The 20,389-nt window shown below is 43.3% G+C and overlaps 1 protein-coding gene across 1 annotated transcript; it reads left to right on the top strand.

Annotated features, from left to right (window-relative positions):
• Positions 1-11,471: 11,471 nt before the first annotated feature.
• On the top strand, positions 11,472-20,291 carry itgb6 (integrin, beta 6). Its single transcript, XM_068742522.1, has 15 exons — positions 11,472-11,526; positions 11,822-11,901; positions 11,986-12,184; positions 12,270-12,516; positions 12,641-12,812; positions 12,914-13,075; positions 13,546-13,641; positions 13,847-13,936; positions 15,087-15,221; positions 15,858-16,278; positions 16,359-16,581; positions 17,396-17,490; positions 19,136-19,252; positions 19,337-19,503; positions 19,690-20,291. The coding sequence occupies exons 1-15, from the start codon at positions 11,472-11,474 to the stop codon at positions 19,786-19,788; spliced, it is 2,358 nt and encodes a 785-aa protein (XP_068598623.1). The 3' UTR covers positions 19,789-20,291.
• The last annotated feature ends 98 nt before the right edge of the window (positions 20,292-20,389 follow it).

The raw sequence follows: 20,389 nt of genomic DNA, 5'->3' as shown, positions 1-20,389 counted from the left end.
CACTAACGACTAAATCACAGAGCAAAGTTTCTCAGGAATCGATTACCATTCTCTCCCGCCACTCTTTCAGACCGTCAGTCAAGTTCAAGTTCAAAGGGGGAGAAGCGTCTCGCCATTTCATTCACTTCTGCCCCCCGCCCCAGAAACGTTCCTCCCTCCCTCCTTGTACCCCCGCGGTCTGCAGTGGCTGCACGCCATGACTATGATGGAGGGGCTGTGGGTTCCTATGGCAGCAGGCTGGACGGCCCAGCTATGCAAAGCACTGCCTGTCAGAGAGAGAGAGAGAGACTCAGGTTCAAATCCAACAGCTGGGCACCCCCTCAAACACACACACACACACACACATGCGCAAACCCGCCTCCCCCATTAGTCCTTTCAAACTTCCACCCAGGCCCTGAGAACACAAAATTTCACATTCATCATGAGCTCTTTCACCCCTTTTCCCTCTCAGTCTCTCAACCAAGCAACCACAAACAGCCAACCACGTGGGCACGCACACACACACACACACACACACACACACGCAAACACACACACACTTGTGGAATCATGGACTTCAAATTTGGAAGAAAAAAAAATTGTGTGTGCGTGGCAGGGGTGAGATCTCATTCAACTGACCATGAAAGGCTGGTCATTTACATAAACTGCATGCTGTCTGGGGGGGTTGGGGGGGGTTGGGGTGGCAGACTTACTGGAGAAGGTTATGAGAGAAAATGGAAAGAAAGAAAAGAACGCATGATCCTGCATGATGGAGCTGCAGGAGGAAAGAGGAGGGAAAAGGTAAAGAAAGAGGTTTTCTCATGTCCCCCCAGGAACATCTTTATGTTTAATATTGTCACTCTGGCAGCAGCGTGGCTGCAGGAATGATCTCACATCAAGCCTGTGACTCAACTTCACTTCAGTTGCATACGGGAGATGATGCAAGCGGTTAAAGAAGCGTGCAACCTGCACAGAAAGGCATTTCTGCTGCAGCCATGAATCACAGAGCTCATTTTGACTTCTATTGTTGTTTCCTTTGTTTAAGTCTTTGTTTCAGAGAAGGACCATAACGATGCTGACGTCACCTCTCATGCACCCGCGTTTTATCTCTGTGCTGTTTCACTGCAGCAGTGAAAGGTCTCACTTCTTCATGTGTGTAAAACGGCAGTATTTTTGACATGTTTGTAATGCTTAAAAATATCCTAAAAACATAAAACTATTTAGATGCACTGCTGTTTATTTTGTTGATGTCTGAACACCAGACAGGGTTAAGGAAACACTTTCCTCTTTTTCATGATGTAATAAATGAAACAGACTGAGCAGCCCTAATAGAATTAAATTGAGTTGCAGTGTCGCACTGATTTAGTCGGATCAGTAAAAATCAGTCTTTGGGTCTCAGTGATTCTTTTATAATTTAAGTTTAAAAACCCCTGAAATGATGTTAAACAAACGTGACTGACAGATGTGGAGATTTCATCAGGAGATTAAAGACAGAGGTCAGAGTCACTGAAGGTCAAGAGCATCATTTTCAGGTTGCCATGGAGACAATAATCTAGACATTAAACAAACAAGGTACTTATTTATCCTTGCATTAATCGGGCTGCTTCAAAATCTGATCTGGCAGGAAGGCGGCATTTCCCCCAAGACAGAACTGAATTTAATACGATTTGTTTCTCAGAGCTTTTGCGTGAAATTCCCAAAATGTGTCAGTCAGCCTCTGATATCTCCACTCAACGTAGGAAGCGAGGGGTTCCGGGTGAAATCATGAACAGTAAGCAGCTGTGGAGCACGTTTACGGTGGTGATCGTCCAGTCATTTATATCTTCCAACTCAGTGAGCTTTAGGTCTTGTACTCAACATTTGCATAAGAATACAGGCAGGTCCTGTGAACTTCCCCAACCTATTAACCCATCTCCACAGACATGAATAGCTCTGTTGTGAGGCTCCCCATCCACTCAAACAGGCTTTGCCCATGCCCTAAGAACCAATCATGGTCATTTAATATATGTCTGTTTTGCTGTTTTGGAGCCCCTCTGCAGTTTGTTTTAGGCGTTCCCCGCCTGTCGCTTCATATGCATCAGTCCTTTCTGGCAGATTTAAGGGCCTGCTTTGGGACTACGCACGATCCTTTTCAGCACCCCCAAAGTCTAGTAATTAGAGGGCACTATTAAAATATTATTATATTTTTATATAATTAATATATAATTTAATATTATATCTATTATTATAGCATGCTTTTACATTTCACTGTTGTCTTTGGGTTTGCAAAAATTAAACACTGAAGATTTCTCACCACCAATTTTTCTATTTTAATTGTCTAGCTTTCTATTGTTTCTTAGTTATGAATGCTCATTGTTGCACCTAAGGGTCAGAGAGACAATGAATTCAAACTGCGACGCATGCATCAGCACAACCTGCTACTTCTGAGCATTACACATCCCTATTATTGGATTGAGGGCTGGTGGTTTCTGCAAACAGCATCAGAGAAGACCAGCAGCTTTCTTTTACTGCACAAAGATAAAACAACGGAGGATGCACTTTAGGCTGAGAGCAGAATTGTGTGAGTAAATAAAAAAACAATTTTTGGATATTTATTATCTTTAATGACTTAGAAAATACGATTTTTGGATATTTATTATCTTTAATGACTTAATCATATCAATCAATTGTTAATAAATGTGAAAACTAATTAATTAAGAACAAAAAGACTATTTCAAACTTATAGACTGAGGACTGAACTGTAGCTGCCACTTTGTCGCCACCTGCTGGAAATAAACTTCCATTGTCTTCATTCTTGCCCCATTTTGTATATCCATCCATCCATCCATCCGTCCATCCATCTGTCCATCCATACATCCAGGGGAAGATGTGAGGAGGAAAGGTGCACAGACAAAAGAATTTAGGGACAGGGAAATACAAATGTGTGCTATTATAATTAAAATAATTTACAGTTTGTGGTATTTATAACAACTTCAACAATAACAGCACTTACAATAACAATGATGGTGACATTAATATTCATATTTATAATAATAATAATAATAATAATGTGAAAATTGCACATACAATGTAAGGCACTGTTTGAGCCCACTGGGATGCTGATGAGCTTGGAAGCTGGGGCGACACATCAAACTGAGAAGACACTTGTCCCGCAACAAATCAGATCTCATCAAAGTTTAGAGCACACAAAAAAAAGCTTCCCTGCTCTGCAGAAACATTCCAGTGAAGCCTTCTGTATGTGGCAACAAAGCACGCATTTGTTCCTAAACTAGTCACGTAGACACGTACCAATCCAACCCTCTATTTAACACAGTTTTGGGTAGTGGGCAAAGCAGTAGCAATTATCTGTGAAAACTTTGATGTAGAGGAATCCCATTTGTTGATCATCTACATTACCGTACTGGTTCAGTGCACAAACTGAGCTGAGTGAGGCCCATGCCGCGTGAAAAACTAAGGACCTCTAATGATGGTCCACCGTCTACCATCCGTACCGTGCAAAGAAGTCCGGACAAAGAACCCACACACACAATGAATACTAAGGAATTTGATGATGCCTCGACCACTACCATTAAATTTACATTAAGGATCTCGAGTGAAACGTCTCGACAACTACTGGAGTTCTATGAACTTTGGTATACAAAAGCACCATCACCATAGAATTCGAATAACTCAAACACCATGGCCTGCTCCTCATGTTTAGTTTGTCTCTGGCGCTTGACAACGTGATGACTTTCCACATGCTGACTATTAATTCAAATCCAACAGAAGATTAAGAAGAACATTTTCGATTGCTTTGGAGTGCCAAAAGTCCTTCAAGTTAAACTTTAAGACTTGAAACAAGGGAAAAGTAATATTTTTTTCTATTGTGTTTGAATGGCATCAACACTGGTGTTGGTGGTGGCGGCTGATGACTCTGAAGAGACTGACGAGGTCTGAAATGCTGCTGAAATTTTGGCGCTGGCAAAGGCAATGTTCCTAAGAGTGACCGAACTTTTAGAAAACGCTTCATTGTACATTATTCAGGCAAAACTTGTTACGGTGAAGTTCCGGTGAGAGAACAGTTGGATTTTACTTATGTATTTGTTGCCATGGTTGCACACTTCACAAAATATTGAGGGATATATGGAACCACTTCAAAAACGTTCTGTGAAGTTAGCATTACAATGGCTACTCACACTTTTTCCAACGAATGCAATCAGTGCAACTTGATCCAATATAAATCAGACTGGTTGCCTTGGTAACCTTTATTGCATGTCTGCTCTGCTGGCGACCCGAAAATTACCTGACAAGTAGTTTTTGACACAAAAGCAGATTTTTACACACAAAGAGTACACAAACAGGGTGTTTATTTAAAAACTAAAAAAACTAAAACACGATTTGTGCACCGATGAGGTTTGGAGGGTTTTTCACCAGGAAAGAACAGGATCACAGTGAACAGTGTCTCTGTCGCCGGGCTGGACCGTGTGTGCGCGCGTCAGGTTTTGTGAGTCTCTGACGAGATGTGACAGCCCAGCTCTCACTCGAAGATCCACCAAGTTGGTCCATTTTTCTGCCTTTTCCACTTACAATGCTTCAGTGGAGATTTCTTTATCTAAGAATGGACAATGGTCTCTTTCTTTCTCATTTCTTTCTCTCTTCCACACACACACACACACACACACACACACATAAAGCATTGCTGGCAGACGAATGCACACTTGCTTGCTGTCATCCTCATTTTGATGGTAATTAATGACATCACTACTGCGTGCAGGAGCATGGCGGTGGTGTGTGTGTGTGTGTGTGTGTGTATTTGGGGGGGTGCATTTGTTTGTTGAGCAAACCGTGGGAACAGGGAGTTCTCCATGGTTGCGAGGCAGGGAGTCAGGGCCCCCCAACAATACATATGCTGTTGCTTTTCACCCAAACACCCTCCCTTCCCAGGAGAATCATTTCTCTTCCCTCCTTTCCTGTCCCTCTCATTCCCTCCTTTTTTTTTTTGCACCGTGACTTTCCTCCCTCATTTGCACATTCGCAGCATGGAGTGTGAGATGACCGCCCTCTTTCTGTCAGCGAGTCTCAGGAGAATCACAGCGAGCTCTTAATGTGTGAAAATAAGATGGCAACTGAATGAATGAATTATTCTCCTCTTCAAATTGGATGAATTTGACACAGAGATGCTTCTGAGTTACGACAGTGTAAAGTGTAAGCAACTGTTTGCTTACACTGCATCATTTTCACATACTTCCACCTTTCTGGAAACCTTCTAGTAATTCTTTTATGAATAATGGAGAGAAAAATCCTGCTCTTAGAACTCCAGACTCCAACTAATACAATTAGTTGGAGTCTTACAATTACAATTAGATTATCCATATGTGTGCACTAAGTGCAAAATGGTACAAGGCACACTGACTCTCCAATTTTAGGAGGATATTTATTCTGAAAGTGTGGAAATCGGATGCATTGCCTTTATTTTGCATGCAGTTTAAAAAACTGAGTGTCCAATGTGTTGAAAGACAAAAATACGAACTGTCTGACTCCAAAACTCCAAAGTTCCTTGAAACATGGAACCTTGTGTTACGGTGAATGAATAGAGTCATCCAATCTCGACCGCACACCTTTGTACCAAAAACCGATCTTAAAATACTCATTAGAATGTTGCACCAAGGATGAGTTCGGTTTAGAAAGAAACTCACAAGGAGAATTAAAATAAACTCTAAGACTGGAGACTAAAAGTAATCAGGATATGGAATAATATAGTGATTTAACATTTAGAACTCACAAAGTCCTGCCTGGCAACCAGGCTGCAGCGAGACATAACTGTGTTTCATGCATCCCTCCTGTCTCTGAAATCTAAGCCTGCATGCTGTAGACATTCAGCAAATTCAGTAAATTATAACAGATTAACAAGAACCAATGAAGCGTTCACTTTCTTTTTGCCCATTATGGTAATAATTCAAAGGGAAAAATGCAAATGTTTTAAGATGAAAATCCATTATGCAAAGAAAATTTGAAATGTAATAACCATTCTCGTAAATTCAACAGCTTATAAATATTGGCAACAAGAAAGAAAAAACAGAAAACTATAGTATATTGAGAGTTTCCTTTTTTATTACAATAATCAAATACTATCTCTGGTGCACTAATTAGGGCTTCGGGCCAGGTGGAGCCTGGCAATTAGTAAAATCCATTCAGTTTAGATCCCTCACACATGTTTTATAGCAGCTCCAATTTCAATTTCTTTACATCTAAGCAGGGAACTATTGGCCTTTGTGCCCAAATCAAAGCACTGCCCTGTTAAGAATAGTGTTTCCTCTGGTTATCCTGTTCACCACTGCCAGCAGAGGTCTTCACCCCTGAGACTTTCCCCTTTGACCCCCAACAAATGGACTCTTGTCAACTGAATAAAACAGTAGTCATTGGCCTTTAGTGATATCTGTTGTCTGTGAGTGAGAGAAAGGTCAGATGGATTCTGCAGCCTTCTCCAACCAGCTCACAAAGGTGATATAAGGACCAGGGCAGGATGGGACAAGGTCTCGGCCTTTGGAGTCCTTCGGCCTCCTTCTTTTCCTCTTGCACCTTTTCTATCCCACTCTATACGCACTGATTATGCTCCCCTCCCTCACTGTCCCATTATCCCCTCTAACAACAGACCAATTTGTCCCTCCAGCTTGGCTCCCGCCTCGCCTCCTGCTGTGTTATTTAGCCCCTCTTCTGCAGTTCATTGACAGGTACAGATTAGAGAACTTCCACGATCTTTTTGCAATTCCTCAGAAATCCCCCCCCCCCCCCCCCATACCCAGCTACCTTTAATCTGATTACTGGCGTTCTGCAGCTTTTCAGAGGCGTCAGGTCCCAGGAGGACAATAGTGGTTTCATGAACAGTCTCCCTGTGGTCATGTGACCCACAAGAGGAGCTGCGAACCACCCTCTTCATCTATGCAGGGATTTGAAAGAAACATCTCTGTTACAGTGGAAAATACTTTTTGTTTCTGTTTTATCAGTGAAAATATAGTTTTTGATGTTTCAGTTAGATCTTCACAGTTCTTCAAATTAAGTATTGTGCTCTGAGATTCACTGAGTGTTTTAGAGCATGTTTGAGGCCTGAGGATGTTAAATTACTAATGACATTTAAGGATTCTTCTTTTTTGAATTAAGATTAAGATGCTATTGCTCTATGTATACATAGTTATATATGACAGTTATTCATTGTGTATATATTGTAGTATATCCAGTATACATCTACATACTGTATCTATAACACCACCATTCAACCTGAGGACACCGGTACAAAGAACACGTCCAGCCAGTGCATTTAGTGTTCATTAATGTCACAGGGTGTGGTCAGGGAATGACCTGCCAGACAGCTCTATCCAGGCCTCATTACCATGAGAATGCAAAGAGCAGGCAGACCAGAGCGCTAGAGCGAACATGCGAGTCCATGATGGCCTGAAGGGTCGGGTTTGGCCCACTTGGACTCCTCACACTTGAACCTTCAACAAAGTCAAAATGCTGCTGCTGTTAAATAGATTAGATTAGAGTTATAGAGACAATAGTTTAGATAGCAGGTGGGGGAGTCAGACATTTAAACCATTTAAAGAGAGTCCTTGACCCGACAGAGAGACAGGATTCATTGTGTCTCTTGGTTTGAAGCCGCACCTAAATTCAACACAATTTATTCCTATTGTTTATTTTAATTTATCCAAAATATTTATTAAAGGCAAGTGCAAAACTGACTCATCAACCCGCGTGAGTGTGTGTCACCCGTCACCCAGCTCATCCTAACATTTATTATAGGACATATACGTTTTACGTCTTTTTCATTTCTCACCTCTCCATTTAGGTACAGTATATATATTTTTAATCAAATCACAAAGCATGACGATTAACGTCCTCCTGCCGAGGCAGCATTGACCCAGCACTCTTTAACTTATGCCCCCACCTTGTGGATAAATAGGGAAATTGCACTAAAGCCTGGCGTAATTCTTTGTGTCTTCCTTTTTCAAAGAAAGAAAGGAAACTTTCCCGACCTCCTGGAGCAGAAAGCACAAAACTGTTATCCCCCCACAGAGCAACATGACAATTGGAGCCAAGGAGCCCCCCCTTTACAGTTGACAGGAGGTCCATATACTTGTGCTTATAGTCATTATAGCAACATAAAAGTCATTGCATGTTCAGATTATTTAAATCAACAGCAGAACAATTTACTGTGATGTAATTAATATAGAAAATATATATATATATGTGCCTGTTATCTTGCAGCAGAAGGGGATGAAAGCACAAACTGTCCAGCATATTCGGTCTATTATTTTTGATCTAATATGTGCGACTCATGAGTGATTAGATGAGTAACACATGTGTGCTCATGCCCAAGTCCTTTCTTGCACTATTTCAGGCACTCGAGCTCTTTATTTTCATTCTCACACCGGATCTCCCCTCTTAAGCTTAGACTTAGCACAGCTGATCCCAGAGACATAAAGGCACCATGCCCTCGTCCCTTACCAGTCAACCAGATCTTAACCACCAGCATACCACCCATCCAGGAGAATATATATATATATATACATACATGTCCCATGTAACACACGCACACGCTCATGTCACTCAAGTTCCTATTGTCAGGACAGCAACCCTTTGAACATTAGATCTCTCTCGCCTTCCTGTCGGTCACTTTCTGTCTCTCGTTTAATTCTTCACAGCTGAGGGGACACATGGCACCGATCCCTCGAGAAAGACCAAGGTCAGCCTCGGGGCACCGACACCAAGGGGGGCGGGGGGGCTGCTCCAGTATCCAGTATCATTCATCCAGTATGACACTCGTCATTAGTTCAGCACATGGGACGCAAACTCTTGCAAACTCCAGTGTTTTAAGGTGCAGTAAAAAGAACCGGAACTAAACAGAGATGGCAAACATATAGCAGTTTGATGCACGTGTATTTAGCACGTTCCTTTTTGTTTTGCTTCTGTTACCTTACATTTACTACGTTTCAAAGGGAAACATTTTACGCCACACTCATTTGACAGCTTTAGCACATAGTTGTATATAAATCCACGAAAAAGCTTATAAAATAAGGGAGGACATGAGGAGTGCCTGGTGTTTGGGAGGACGATGCAAAGGACACGGTGAAGTGGAGAAAGTTGACTTGCTGTGGCGACAAGCCGAAAGTACAGCAGTAGTAGTAGTGGCACGATTTGTGAATCCTTTCACTGACAATGGCGAATGAATTGATTCTGATTCTGATTCTAATAGTATCATGGTGAAAATATTTGCATGCTGATGTTAATATTAGCCAAAAATAAAGCCTCTTAAAGGACCAGTACGAGTCAAAGCAGTGCAGCATTGTTCTAATTAATGTGTTGCTTTTGGGTCATTTTTATTCTTTTATAGTACAGACCTGCAGCTCCATTATTGTATTTCATCCACATGTGTGTGTGTGTGTGTGTGTGCACACCTGCATTCCAGCCATACCACTGTAAGAAGGAGGCTGCATCACAGCCTTGGAACTCCCTCTCCAGCTTTCCACCTCCTCCTTGCAGCAACAAAGTAATTCAACTTGAGTAAACATTTGCACGCATGCACAGAGACACGCCACAAACACCGACCTTTCGACTGCAACACCAGCACATCAGCCAGGCCGCCCTTTAAAAGAGAAGTTGGCTCCGGCTGAGGTCTCAGTCAGCAGTTGTTGCCGTCACTCATTATCATCACAGCCTCCCACTGCAAACACACACACACACACACACACTCACACACACACACACACACACATGCAAGCTGGAACCTGCACAAACACCCACACATGACCCCTGAATGCACACACACCACTTGCCCACTGTCAGATGCGCACACACAAAAGCACGCATGAGCTATGGAGCATGGGCAGCAGGGTCACCCTCGCGCCATGCTTCATAAAGGGCGCCGTAACAATAGGTTTACTGTTACTCTGATGACTGCTGGGATACATTATAACTGAATGCGCCGGCTTGATCCTCCCCATTCCTCTCCGGTTTTCACATGATGACAAGGAAGACAGGCTGAGACGGGACAGCATGTTATCAGCGGATGCCCCTGAAGGTGAGCAGATTCATTGCAGGGTTGTTGCACACCTCCATTTCCATGTGTAGCCCAAATGTGCTGAGCCACAGGGAGAGAGATAGCCGAGTTCTGAGGAAGCAACCTTTTTTTATTTAAAGCCAAGTCAGGTCAAACAATGTAGTCAAATCATTACAAAACTGTGAGACCAGTTTGACGCAATAAGCATTTCTAATGACGGTTATTTATACCTCTTTGAGGATGTGAATTCAAGTGAAAGTGAGTCACTGACAATACGGTAATGACAAGCAAGGAGAAATACGAAGGAGGCGAGGAAGGGAAGGATGAGGAGAGGAGAGGAGGAAATTGCAGGTAGACCGGAAAACAGAAATGAGAGGAATTTGGCCAAAAGAGGTATGAAATGGAAATTTCACAGGTCAGACTCGACTTGGTGAAGCGGGTCAAAATACAGAGAGCTCGCAAAAGAGGGGCTGTCACCGAAAGTGGAAAGGAGGAGGAGAAGAGAGGATTAGTATAAGGGGAGTGGCGGTGGGGTTATGGTTTTTGGGTGACAGATGGGACTCACCCAGATCAACTGGGGTGTGGCGGTGAATTGTGAGATTCTTGTGAGCAGGGCTATTTGCACTGCAGCTGTCAATGGCCGGACACCTACACAGCTCCACCACCTGGTATCACACTGGCAGACAGTCATATTTCATATCATTAGCTGAGTCAGCTTTATCTTGAGTTAGGCATTGCATTGAATGGAATGTTGTGGGACTGAAGACAATGATTCATGCTCTCCTGTGGTTATTAATTAACTACTATTCCGTTATGGTGTCAGGGCATACAGGTTGTATTTGCTCAAGGTGTGTCCTGTCTCGATTTATTGTTCCTCTTTAGCCATAATTCCGCGATTTAACATTTAGAAACACTGCCGGCACAAATATTCAGACTCTTATTTAAAAATAAAAGTCTTGCTATCTGTCATTAATTAAAGTATCAAACACCAACGGCTCAGATAAAGTTAGTTGTGCCAGTAATAATTTTCAAAGGTTTATTGTCTTTCTAATGTCAACTACCGGTAGTCTTTTATGTCTGGTTCTATGTAAAATCTTATACTGGAAAGCAATATAACACAACTGAGAGACCCCCCATCACCCCTTCCTCCAATAATGTATTGCCTAAAATGTAGAGGAGTAAAAGTATTCAGAGGTAAAGTCCTTGAGTACTTAACTTTTACCTGACTCGTTCGCACACCTGGACGGAAGCAAATGAAAAAAATGTGGCGCAGGTAACTGCAGCCTCCCTCCTCTTCCTCCTCCCCTTCCTCCTCCTCCTCCAGCCAGGTATTGCGGTACGGAAGGGCTCTCCTTCAGTCTGCTCTCCGCTGAAGACAGCAGGCGTGACCCAGGTTAAATATGAGAGAACTTGAACTCCTCTTCTCGTGTTTCCTCACTACCAGCAACCTCACGAGCTAATGGGGCTGATACTGCTGAGCCTGATCCTTCAGTACTGGATAAACAACGTGGAGGGTAAGTTGGACTTCCTTTATGAACCAAGGGCAGCACGTTTTGTAAGGTGCAAACAGAGAAGTTCATAAATATCAATGTAAATCATGTTCATCATGGTACTGTCTATTACGGTTTTTGGCTTCACTTTCCATCAAATGAGCAATGTGATTAAAAAATATGTGATTTATTTTACATCTGGTTCCAAAACTTGAAATGTAAACATATTTACTGGAAGACACCTTCGATGACAGTAGGAAATTCTGACAGATACTGACTTGCCGGCTGTGATTGCACCTCGTGTTTACATGTGCCGCAGGATCGTGTTCAGTTGGAAGCGCTGCGACATGCGATGAGTGCCTGCAGCTCAGTTCTCACTGTGCCTGGTGCACACAGGAGGTAAGCAGGTGACCGCAGTGCGCCGAAACACGCAGGATTCTGGGCACGGATTGATTCAACTAGACCGTCTCCTTCCTTTCTCAGAATTTCACAGACTGGTTTTCAGTCGGCGAAAGATGTGACACACTGGATATCTTACTAGATAAGGGGTGTGCTAGGAGTCAACTGGAGTTCCCCATTTCCAAAAGCCAAATCCTGCAGGATCGCCCTCCTGGGAAGAAGATTGGAAATATCAATAGCACTCAGATTTCACCACAGAAAATGGCACTAAAGCTACGACCTGGTATGAGAGCATTTTGATTTGATAATACGAAGCGGTTCTTTGGCTTTGAGATGAAAATAAGGTGTTGATTCTCTTTTTTGCACAGGTAGTCAGGTGAATCTTCAGGTCAAGATTCAACACACGGAGGACTATCCCGTGGATCTATATTACCTGATGGACCTGTCGGCATCCATGTTCGATGACCTGCAGAAAATCCAAGTCCTGGGGTCCTCTCTCTCTAAAGAGATGGCCAATCTCACCAGTAAATTTAGAATGGGTTTTGGCTCTTTTGTGGAGAAGCCCACCCTGCCTTTCATTAAGATTACAGAGAGAGAGCTGGCCAACCCCTGCAGGTACTGAGAGTTCCAAAGTGTACTCTTTACTGATGCATGTTTGGGGCTGGAGATCTTCAACACTATCATTTGGATGTCAGACAATCTCATTTTTCAACTTCTTGTTTTCGTCTTCTACTTTCAGTAGTATAACGCCGGACTTAAACTGCCTGCCGACCTTTGGGTATAAACACGTCTTGTCTCTGACGAGCGATGCGGACAAGTTCAACGAGATCATCGCGATACAGCGTGTAACTGCAAATGTCGATGTTCCCGAGTGCGGCTTCGACGCCATCATGCAGGCAACGGTTTGCGGGGTAAGATCTGTCCTCTAACATTTTTGGATTCTAAATCTTGTTGTCTCCATTTCTGTAGCGGTTCCCCTGTTTCTATGTAAAAATGACATATTTCCTGACAGGACAAGATCGGCTGGAGGAACGACTCAATGCGTTTGTTGGTCTTCGTCAGTGATGCTGACTCGCACTTTGGGATGGACAGTAAGATGGCTGGCATTGTGATTCCCAATGATGGACAGTGTCACTTGGACGCCAACAATGAGTATGCCATGTCCACAGTGTTGGTAAGTTCATGTCGTTTTGGTATTTGCGTTATAAAGTAATATCTGCGAGCTTTCATCTTTGGAGATGAGGTCAGAGAGGTCAAACTTTGATGGTTTGGACATGTCCAGAGGAGAGACAGGGACTATATCGGTAGAAGGATGCTGAGGATGGAACTCCCAGGGGACAGGGCTAAAGGTCAACCCAGGAGAAGATACATGGACGTAGAGAGGGAGGACATGAGAGTGGCTGGTGTTGGGGAGGACGATGCAAAGGACAGGGTGAAGTGGAGAAGGCTGATTTCCTGTGGTGACCCCAGACGGGACAAGCCGAAAGTATAGCAGTAGATTTGCTTCTCCGATTTAATCCCAGTTTGATTGACTTCCTTTCATGAATAATTTATGATGACTCATTTCTGCATGACAGAGCATCATCATCATCATCGTCATCATCATCATCATTCACTGCTGGTTTGTCTACATTTCCTTTCCAGGAATATCCAACTCTTGGCCAGTTGATTGATAAGGTGGTGGAGAACAATATCTTGCTGATATTTGCTGTGACAGAACGACAAGAACACAACTACAAGGTAATCGATCCGAAGCCATATCCGTCAGTTTATCAGTCTGTTTGTGTGAGCGCAGCATTTACTGAGAGGACGGCGTATTTATTCATGGGGCTGCATTGTCATCAAACCTGTTAGAACTAGCCTCTGTTTCTTCATCACTTTTTTGCGTATCCGAGCCAAGTCTGGCCACGTTTGTAACTGTATGTCTGTGTTTTTTTTCTCACAGAACTATGCAGATCTAATACCTGGAGCCACAGTCGGAGTCCTGGCGGCGGATTCGAGGAACGTCCTTGAATTGATTGTGGCTGCATACAAAGTAAATGAACGCTCTTGTGATTGTGTGTTTCCAGGCACTAATCATGAGGGGAAAAAAAACGACTGAGAACACCTTCAGATACAAAAACAGTTCAGATGGTCTAAAGTTTTCACAACTTTATTTGGCATCAAAAGATTTGTGGTTGAGTTTTAACCACGTATGAAAATCAAGCCTCAATGAATCAATTCACTCACAGCCGATAGAGTATCTGTGTCCTCTCTGCTTTCATTCTTTCTTTCTCTACGCTTCTCCTCCGCCGCCCGGTGTTGTGCATCAGCACGTTCGACGGCAAGCCCCTGCTTGTCTCAGCTTTTTGATCTCCTCGCGCCTCTGACTCTGACTTGGTCTTTCTTCCCTAGTCTCTCTCTCTCTCTCTCTCTCTCTCTCTCTTTCTACCTGGCTGCTACGTCTTTGCACTCAGTGTCCTTTCATACTACCCGATGGCGGCGGCGAATGGAGGCAAGTCTTCTCATTTCCTTGCCACTTACGTCGCCAACACCTCGTTTCAGTCTCCGCCGTGTTAATTCGGCTGAGGAGAGGAGTCCTCCTTGTTGAACGAAAGAGGCACTATTTAGTGATAGAAGAGCGATGATGAGTATTTATGCATCCCTGCAGTTTTAGATAAGTGTTTGCGGACTGACGTTTTTAATGCCTCACTTTAACCACCCTTCTACTTCCACTAACACCCAAGTCCTTTGAATATGTTTGGCGTACTTTACTTCTATCCGACTTCAAATTGCTGTGTCCTACAAACATCCCCCTGTTTTCTCCTCCTTAGCAACGCTGAAGGCACATTACAATTAAAGGCCTACAGGAAGCGCACAATTAACCCTCTGTTCGCACCCAGACGGTCCGTCAGAGAGTTCATTACTCAGGCATAGCCTTTCCTCCTGCTGAGGTTAGCTGTCACTTTTTCCCTCAGGTGCTTTTGTGTAGCCAGCACACCTGTGGCGATGACTCACACATGAAGACTATAGGTTCCACAGCGTGACACGGGTCATTGCAGAGTGTGAAAGTGTAGTTCCACTTCAATCCACCGGCGTGATAAAAGTCAGTGTATCGATTTGATTGCTGCTTTGCTTTTGCTTTGTGTCAGGTGTGCGTTGTCAATTCGATTTATGCACTGATATGTTTATGCCCGGATTTCCAGGAACTGCGTTCAGAGATCGAACTCGAGGTCCTTGGAGAGACGGAGGAGCTCCAGATGTCCTTTACAGCCATTTGCCCAAATGGGACCGTCCTCCCTGATGTAAAACGCTGCTCCAACGTCAAGCCTGGAGAGACAGTCAGTTGCCCTAAATTTTTCTGTTTGAATTTTTAAAGCTCCTTTCCTGCAGGCTAGTTTCTGAAAAGGTGAACTAGTAGTTCACCTTTGACAGAGAACTGCATCTATTGTGTGTGTGTGTGCATCATTCTGTAGTTCCAGCTCCTCTCTTATGATTATTTGAGGAGCGGCTGCCACTGCTGCCTGGTTTTATTCCAATAAACTCAATATGGGTTTTTAAATCTTGCTCAGATAAATAGAGAAAAGAAATCATGCGTTTGTGTTGTAGGAGATTTCAATAACATATTGTGGTGGTAAATTCTTGGATTAAAATGATTTAGCTGCTAATATGCCTTATTTCCATACAACAAAACCAGTGACAAGAGAAAAACTGAATTTGTTTGTTTCATCTTTGCATTTTCTTTCTTTTTCTCTCTGCTTTTACAAAAGAAATCATACACAGTTTACATTTTATTCCATCAAGCAGCCAGATATTGCAGTTCTTAGCAAATATTCCTCAAGGATTGTTGAATATATGTCAGCAACCAATGGCAGATTAATATGCATTTTGTGCTCTAATTAATATTTAAGGAAGCAGAATTGGAAAACAACAGAACTTGATACGAAGACTCATGGGGCATCCTCTTTTCTGCGCAGGTAGAATTCAACGTGTCCGTGTCTCTCCCGGGATGCCTGCCGGGGGTCCGGCACTTCTCCTTCAAACCGGTGGGCCTGCAGGACAGCTTGGAGGTGGAACTGGAGTCTCTCTGCTCGTGTGACTGCCGGCGTCCGCCTGACGCGAACAGCAGCAGCCGGTGCGCTGAGGGCCAGGGTGCGCTCCGTTGCGGCGTGTGCGTGTGCCAGCCGGGCTTCCTCGGAGCTGAGTGTGAATGCAGCGAGGAAAGCGCCTTGCTGAGCCACTGCCTTGCAAGCAACGAGTCCGAGATATGTAGCGGTCAAGGGCAGTGCTACTGCGGCCAGTGCGTGTGTCATGCATCCAGTTTTGGACGCATCTATGGACCTTACTGTCAGTGTGACGATTACTCCTGCGTGCGCTTCCGTGGGGAGCTCTGTGGAGGTGAGAGAAACATTTAAATGTCATAAACTATTCGTGTGTTTGTGCATGAAGTCTGGTTTTCAGTGGCTTTGTGCTTGCAGGTCACGGGGCGTGTGACTGTGGGGAATGTCTCTGTGAAGACGGCTGGACAGGGGACTATTGTAACTGCAGCACCAGCACCGAGGCGTGTCTGTCCGAGGATGGCACCCTTTGCAGCGACCGGGGTAGATGCGAATGTGGCCACTGTGTGTGCTCCATACCCGGAGCATCTGGGGACACGTGTGAAAAGTGTCCAACATGTGGAGACACCTGCATAACTGCAAGGTGAGACGACATTAATGCCAAGCAGCTGTAACATCGAGGGGTTTTTTTTAGCTGTAACGGTCTATTCTTTACCTGAAGACTATATACTGTATGTTCCTTTGAGTACAGACATATTGGGTTTCCCTTCCCCTTGTTCGCATGTGTCTACGCCTTCCATGCGACATCAAAAGAGATCTAATGTCTCAACACCACGCTAAGAGATTTCCTTTCACCGGTGTGGAGCAGCTGTCAGGGGATAGTGCTATTTGATACCACTGTTACAGCAAAGACAGGCGATAGAGAGCGAGTGGAAGCCTTGAGAAAACGGCGATAAGTGACCAACTCTGATTTCTTTGAACTGAGACAAGAGGACAGCCCTCGTTAAAGTTTAGCTTCCAAAGAGGTTCAAATCCAACTTGCAGCCTTTCTGTGAGGAGTTTGCATGTTCTCCCCGTGTCTGCGTGGGTTCTCTCCGGGTTCTCCGGCATCCTCCCACCACCAAAAACACGCAACTTTGGTGAATTGGTTACACTAAATTGTCCATAGGTGTGTGTGTGTGAATGATTATCTGTCTTATGGATCCAGCGGTTAAGAAAATGAATGAATGAATAATGTGGAATCATTGTAGAGTATCGATGACATCGGCATTCAAACTGTGTGGTCCTGACTTTCTTCCATCTATTTCCTTCTCTTCCACCCTATCCTCCTCTCTTTAAATCTTTCTCTCAGAGCGGCAAAAATAATAATAATAATAATCATTAGTAATTTTGTCTTGATGGTGCTGAGACTAAGGAAAACATGACCCCTTTTGGTTTCCCACTCGTTTTGACACCAGGGCCTGTGTAGAGTGTCACCTGGAAGATGAGGATGATGGCGAGTTGTGCGATCAAAAATGCAGCATCCCTAAAATTTCCATCAATGCGACAGCAGGTAAATAATCCTCATCTGTACCTGTTCTAGCGCTGCGTTGGAATTTTGCAATATTCTACAGTTTCTATTGTGTTTTCTTGCACATTTTTTTTATAATTGCTCATGTCGTGTAGAGCTGGATGATAGATTATGGTTGGAGTTATTGCTTTTGAGGGAGCGGTGGAGTGGAGTTTTTCCATTCTTTTCATTTATTGATGTGATTTACAGTCAAATGTAATTATTCCTCAACACCTGTAGAACTGATGTCGTTTATTTTGAAAAGGGTTAGGGTTAGGGTTTTCCTATCAAATAAAATGTTTTGTTCCTTTCAAGCAGCATTTGATGTACTTGTGGGTCCTGGGAACCTTTCCGATGTTGAACTGGTTTGGTGTTTTGATAACATACAATCGCTGTCAAACTCAAATGTGAGGGTTGCTTGGAAGAGATTGGCATCAAAGAGCTTTCGACAGTTCTTGACATGTTGAAACACAGATGCCACTAAATAATCTGTCCGAAGGAAAAACAGGCATGATTTGTGACAGGATTCAAGTTTATGCAAGTTGGTATTCATGACGCATCGGGATTAGTCAACAGATGGCTTGAAGTAAATAATATTCAAGACATCGAAATTGAAAGGGATCCTTGACCACAGGCAATTCAAACAAGGCAGGATCTGCATAGACATTCATGCTGCATAAATGTAGCGCACACACACAGGCCACATTAGTTGACTTCTTACCTTGTGCTGTAAATGCCTGTTGTTGCTAGAGTTTTTGATAGTGCTATCAACATTGGGCCGTGCCAACTTTCCCCATGGGTCAGAGATCTCGAGGAATGCTGACCTACATCGACTCAGGTGTCCCTGTGGCCCGCGAGGCCCTCATCCCTAACACAACACTGCCAATGTCCATTCATCGGCACCAGACAATGGGGAACATATTATTTACCTTGTCGTGCAGGCAGAGCTTTTGTAGAGCATGTGAACAAGCCAAAGGACTTTGATCTCCTATTATGGAAGAGATTTTAAACTCACTTTCCTTGTGCCACCCGAGAGGTATATCTGATTATTGCAGAGGATTTTCAGGCTTCAGATATTAAATACAATGGGCTGGCCCACACACACACACACACATGCATATATATCCGATTGTAGCCTTTGATATGGAAATCACACTTACAGCACAACAGAAGCAAGGATCCATTTACAATCTTTGCACAAAATAGAAAAGGAAGAGGATGCACAATGGTCTTCGTTATGGATGCAAATGTTCTCACTTTTTAGAATTTATGCTGATAACTCAATCCAAATTATATTAGAGAAAAGTACTTTCTACAGTTCAAAGGTAGAGGTTTGATGACATTTTTTCCAAGGATGACCTCGAATTAGCGTGAAAAATCTATCGGGAGGAATTTCAGTTAAATTATGAAGACTTTTATAAACACAATCCCAAACAACATGAAGTTCCTCCACAACTTTGAAGTTGTAAACTTTGCAACCTCAAATTCCTCATTCCAGGAATAAGTTTTGCGAACCGTCTTTGTACATTTTCAATAACGTCGAAATCAGACAGTAAATAGAGAGACCATGCCTCGGTAGAACTTTCCAGCATTGGCACATAGGTTTTAAACAGGTTCTGGCTTTCTATTTTTGTATTTATCCCCTCAGATAAAGATAAGACGCCTTTTATGGAATGTACGTTGATGACTGAGAACGAGTGCTGGATTTCGTTTAACGTGGTGGGAAGCGAGACGGGGATCACCGCCTACGATCTCCAGATGTACGGTAGGTTTCCCAACAACAGCGAAAGCAGGCGGGACAAAAGAGGCTACGGGTTTGAGTCTCACCCCAGCCCCTCTCCTGTCTCAGGTTGCCCAGAGCCTCCCAACGTCTATATGATCATTCTGGGGGTCTCCCTCTCCGTTGTGTGCATCGGCCTGATCCTGCTGGGAGTGTGGAAGGTGTTGGTCTCAGTTCATGACCGGAAAGAGGTAGCCAAATTCGAAGCCGAGAGGTCAAAGGCAAAATGGCAGTCGGTAAGACCTCGATGCAATTCAACAGATGATGTTGGCAGTAGCCTGTTCTACTTTCTATTTTTTTATTTTTTTATTGTAAATACATTTTGGGAAAATGGAAAAAGCAATCAAAGACCTACATTACTGTCAGAAACCTCAGTTTGTAAAAGATTAAACGTTTGTGTCTTTTCTTTTCTCTCGCTCCAGGGGACCAACCCTCTGTTCAGAAGCTCCACATCGACATTCAAAAATGTAACTTACAAGAACACGCAGAGAGAAAAGATTATTACACTGAATCACTACTGATGATAAGCAGGAGGCGATGCAAAACCAACACCTGAGTGCACTTCAAAGTGTGTGTGTGTGTGTGTGTACGTGCGCATGGTTGTGAAAGGAAATGTGTTACCGGAATGAGTTTTATGTCTGCATCTCTGTTGAGTTAAAGATGTTGTAACACAGTAGGCACGGCTGTGATGAATTCTCTGCTGTAAACATGCACTGCCAGCGTCCTGCTAAAAAAAACCAAACTGCTCCGTCCTGCTGCCTGATCCTACAAACACACGTTTGTCTACTGTAACATGCAGCATGGAAGGGAGTCTACACTACGAGTGGTCTACTACTGAAAACAACAACAACAACTTTGTGTATTTTAATGACTGTAAATATACGAGTGGATGATTGTGATGATCTCTAAAAAATGTTGTGTTTACTTGTTGATTTTTTTAAAGCAAGGCTGAGCCTACAGTGTTGATGATTTGGTTTTTGGTGACATGATGGCACATAAATAAATAAAGTTGGATTTTGAGTTATTATTGGTTACATTTAGCATTTAAATGTATCACACAGCATACACTGAAAAAAATGTATTTAAACGTGTTTAAAAAAAATAAGTAGGTTTTAATAATAT

Source organism: Brachionichthys hirsutus, chromosome 1 (assembly GCF_040956055.1).
Source record: "Brachionichthys hirsutus isolate HB-005 chromosome 1, CSIRO-AGI_Bhir_v1, whole genome shotgun sequence".
Taxonomy (NCBI): domain Eukaryota; kingdom Metazoa; phylum Chordata; class Actinopteri; order Lophiiformes; family Brachionichthyidae; genus Brachionichthys; species Brachionichthys hirsutus.
This window is presented reverse-complemented; position numbering and strand designations above follow the sequence as displayed.

What these genes read in the sequence shown, in the direction of transcription:
- itgb6 (XM_068742522.1), top strand. Translation starts at nt 11,472, where the DNA reads ATGGGGCTGATACTGCTGAGCCTGATCCTTCAGTACTGGATAAACAAC. An exon ending in GTGCCTGGTGCACACAGGAG is followed by an intron (nt 11,902 to 11,985) that starts GTAAGCAGGTGA and finishes TTCCTTTCTCAG; the next exon opens with AATTTCACAGACTGGTTTTC. An exon ending in ACGTCAAGCCTGGAGAGACA is followed by an intron (nt 15,222 to 15,857) that starts GTCAGTTGCCCT and finishes TTTTCTGCGCAG; the next exon opens with GTAGAATTCAACGTGTCCGT.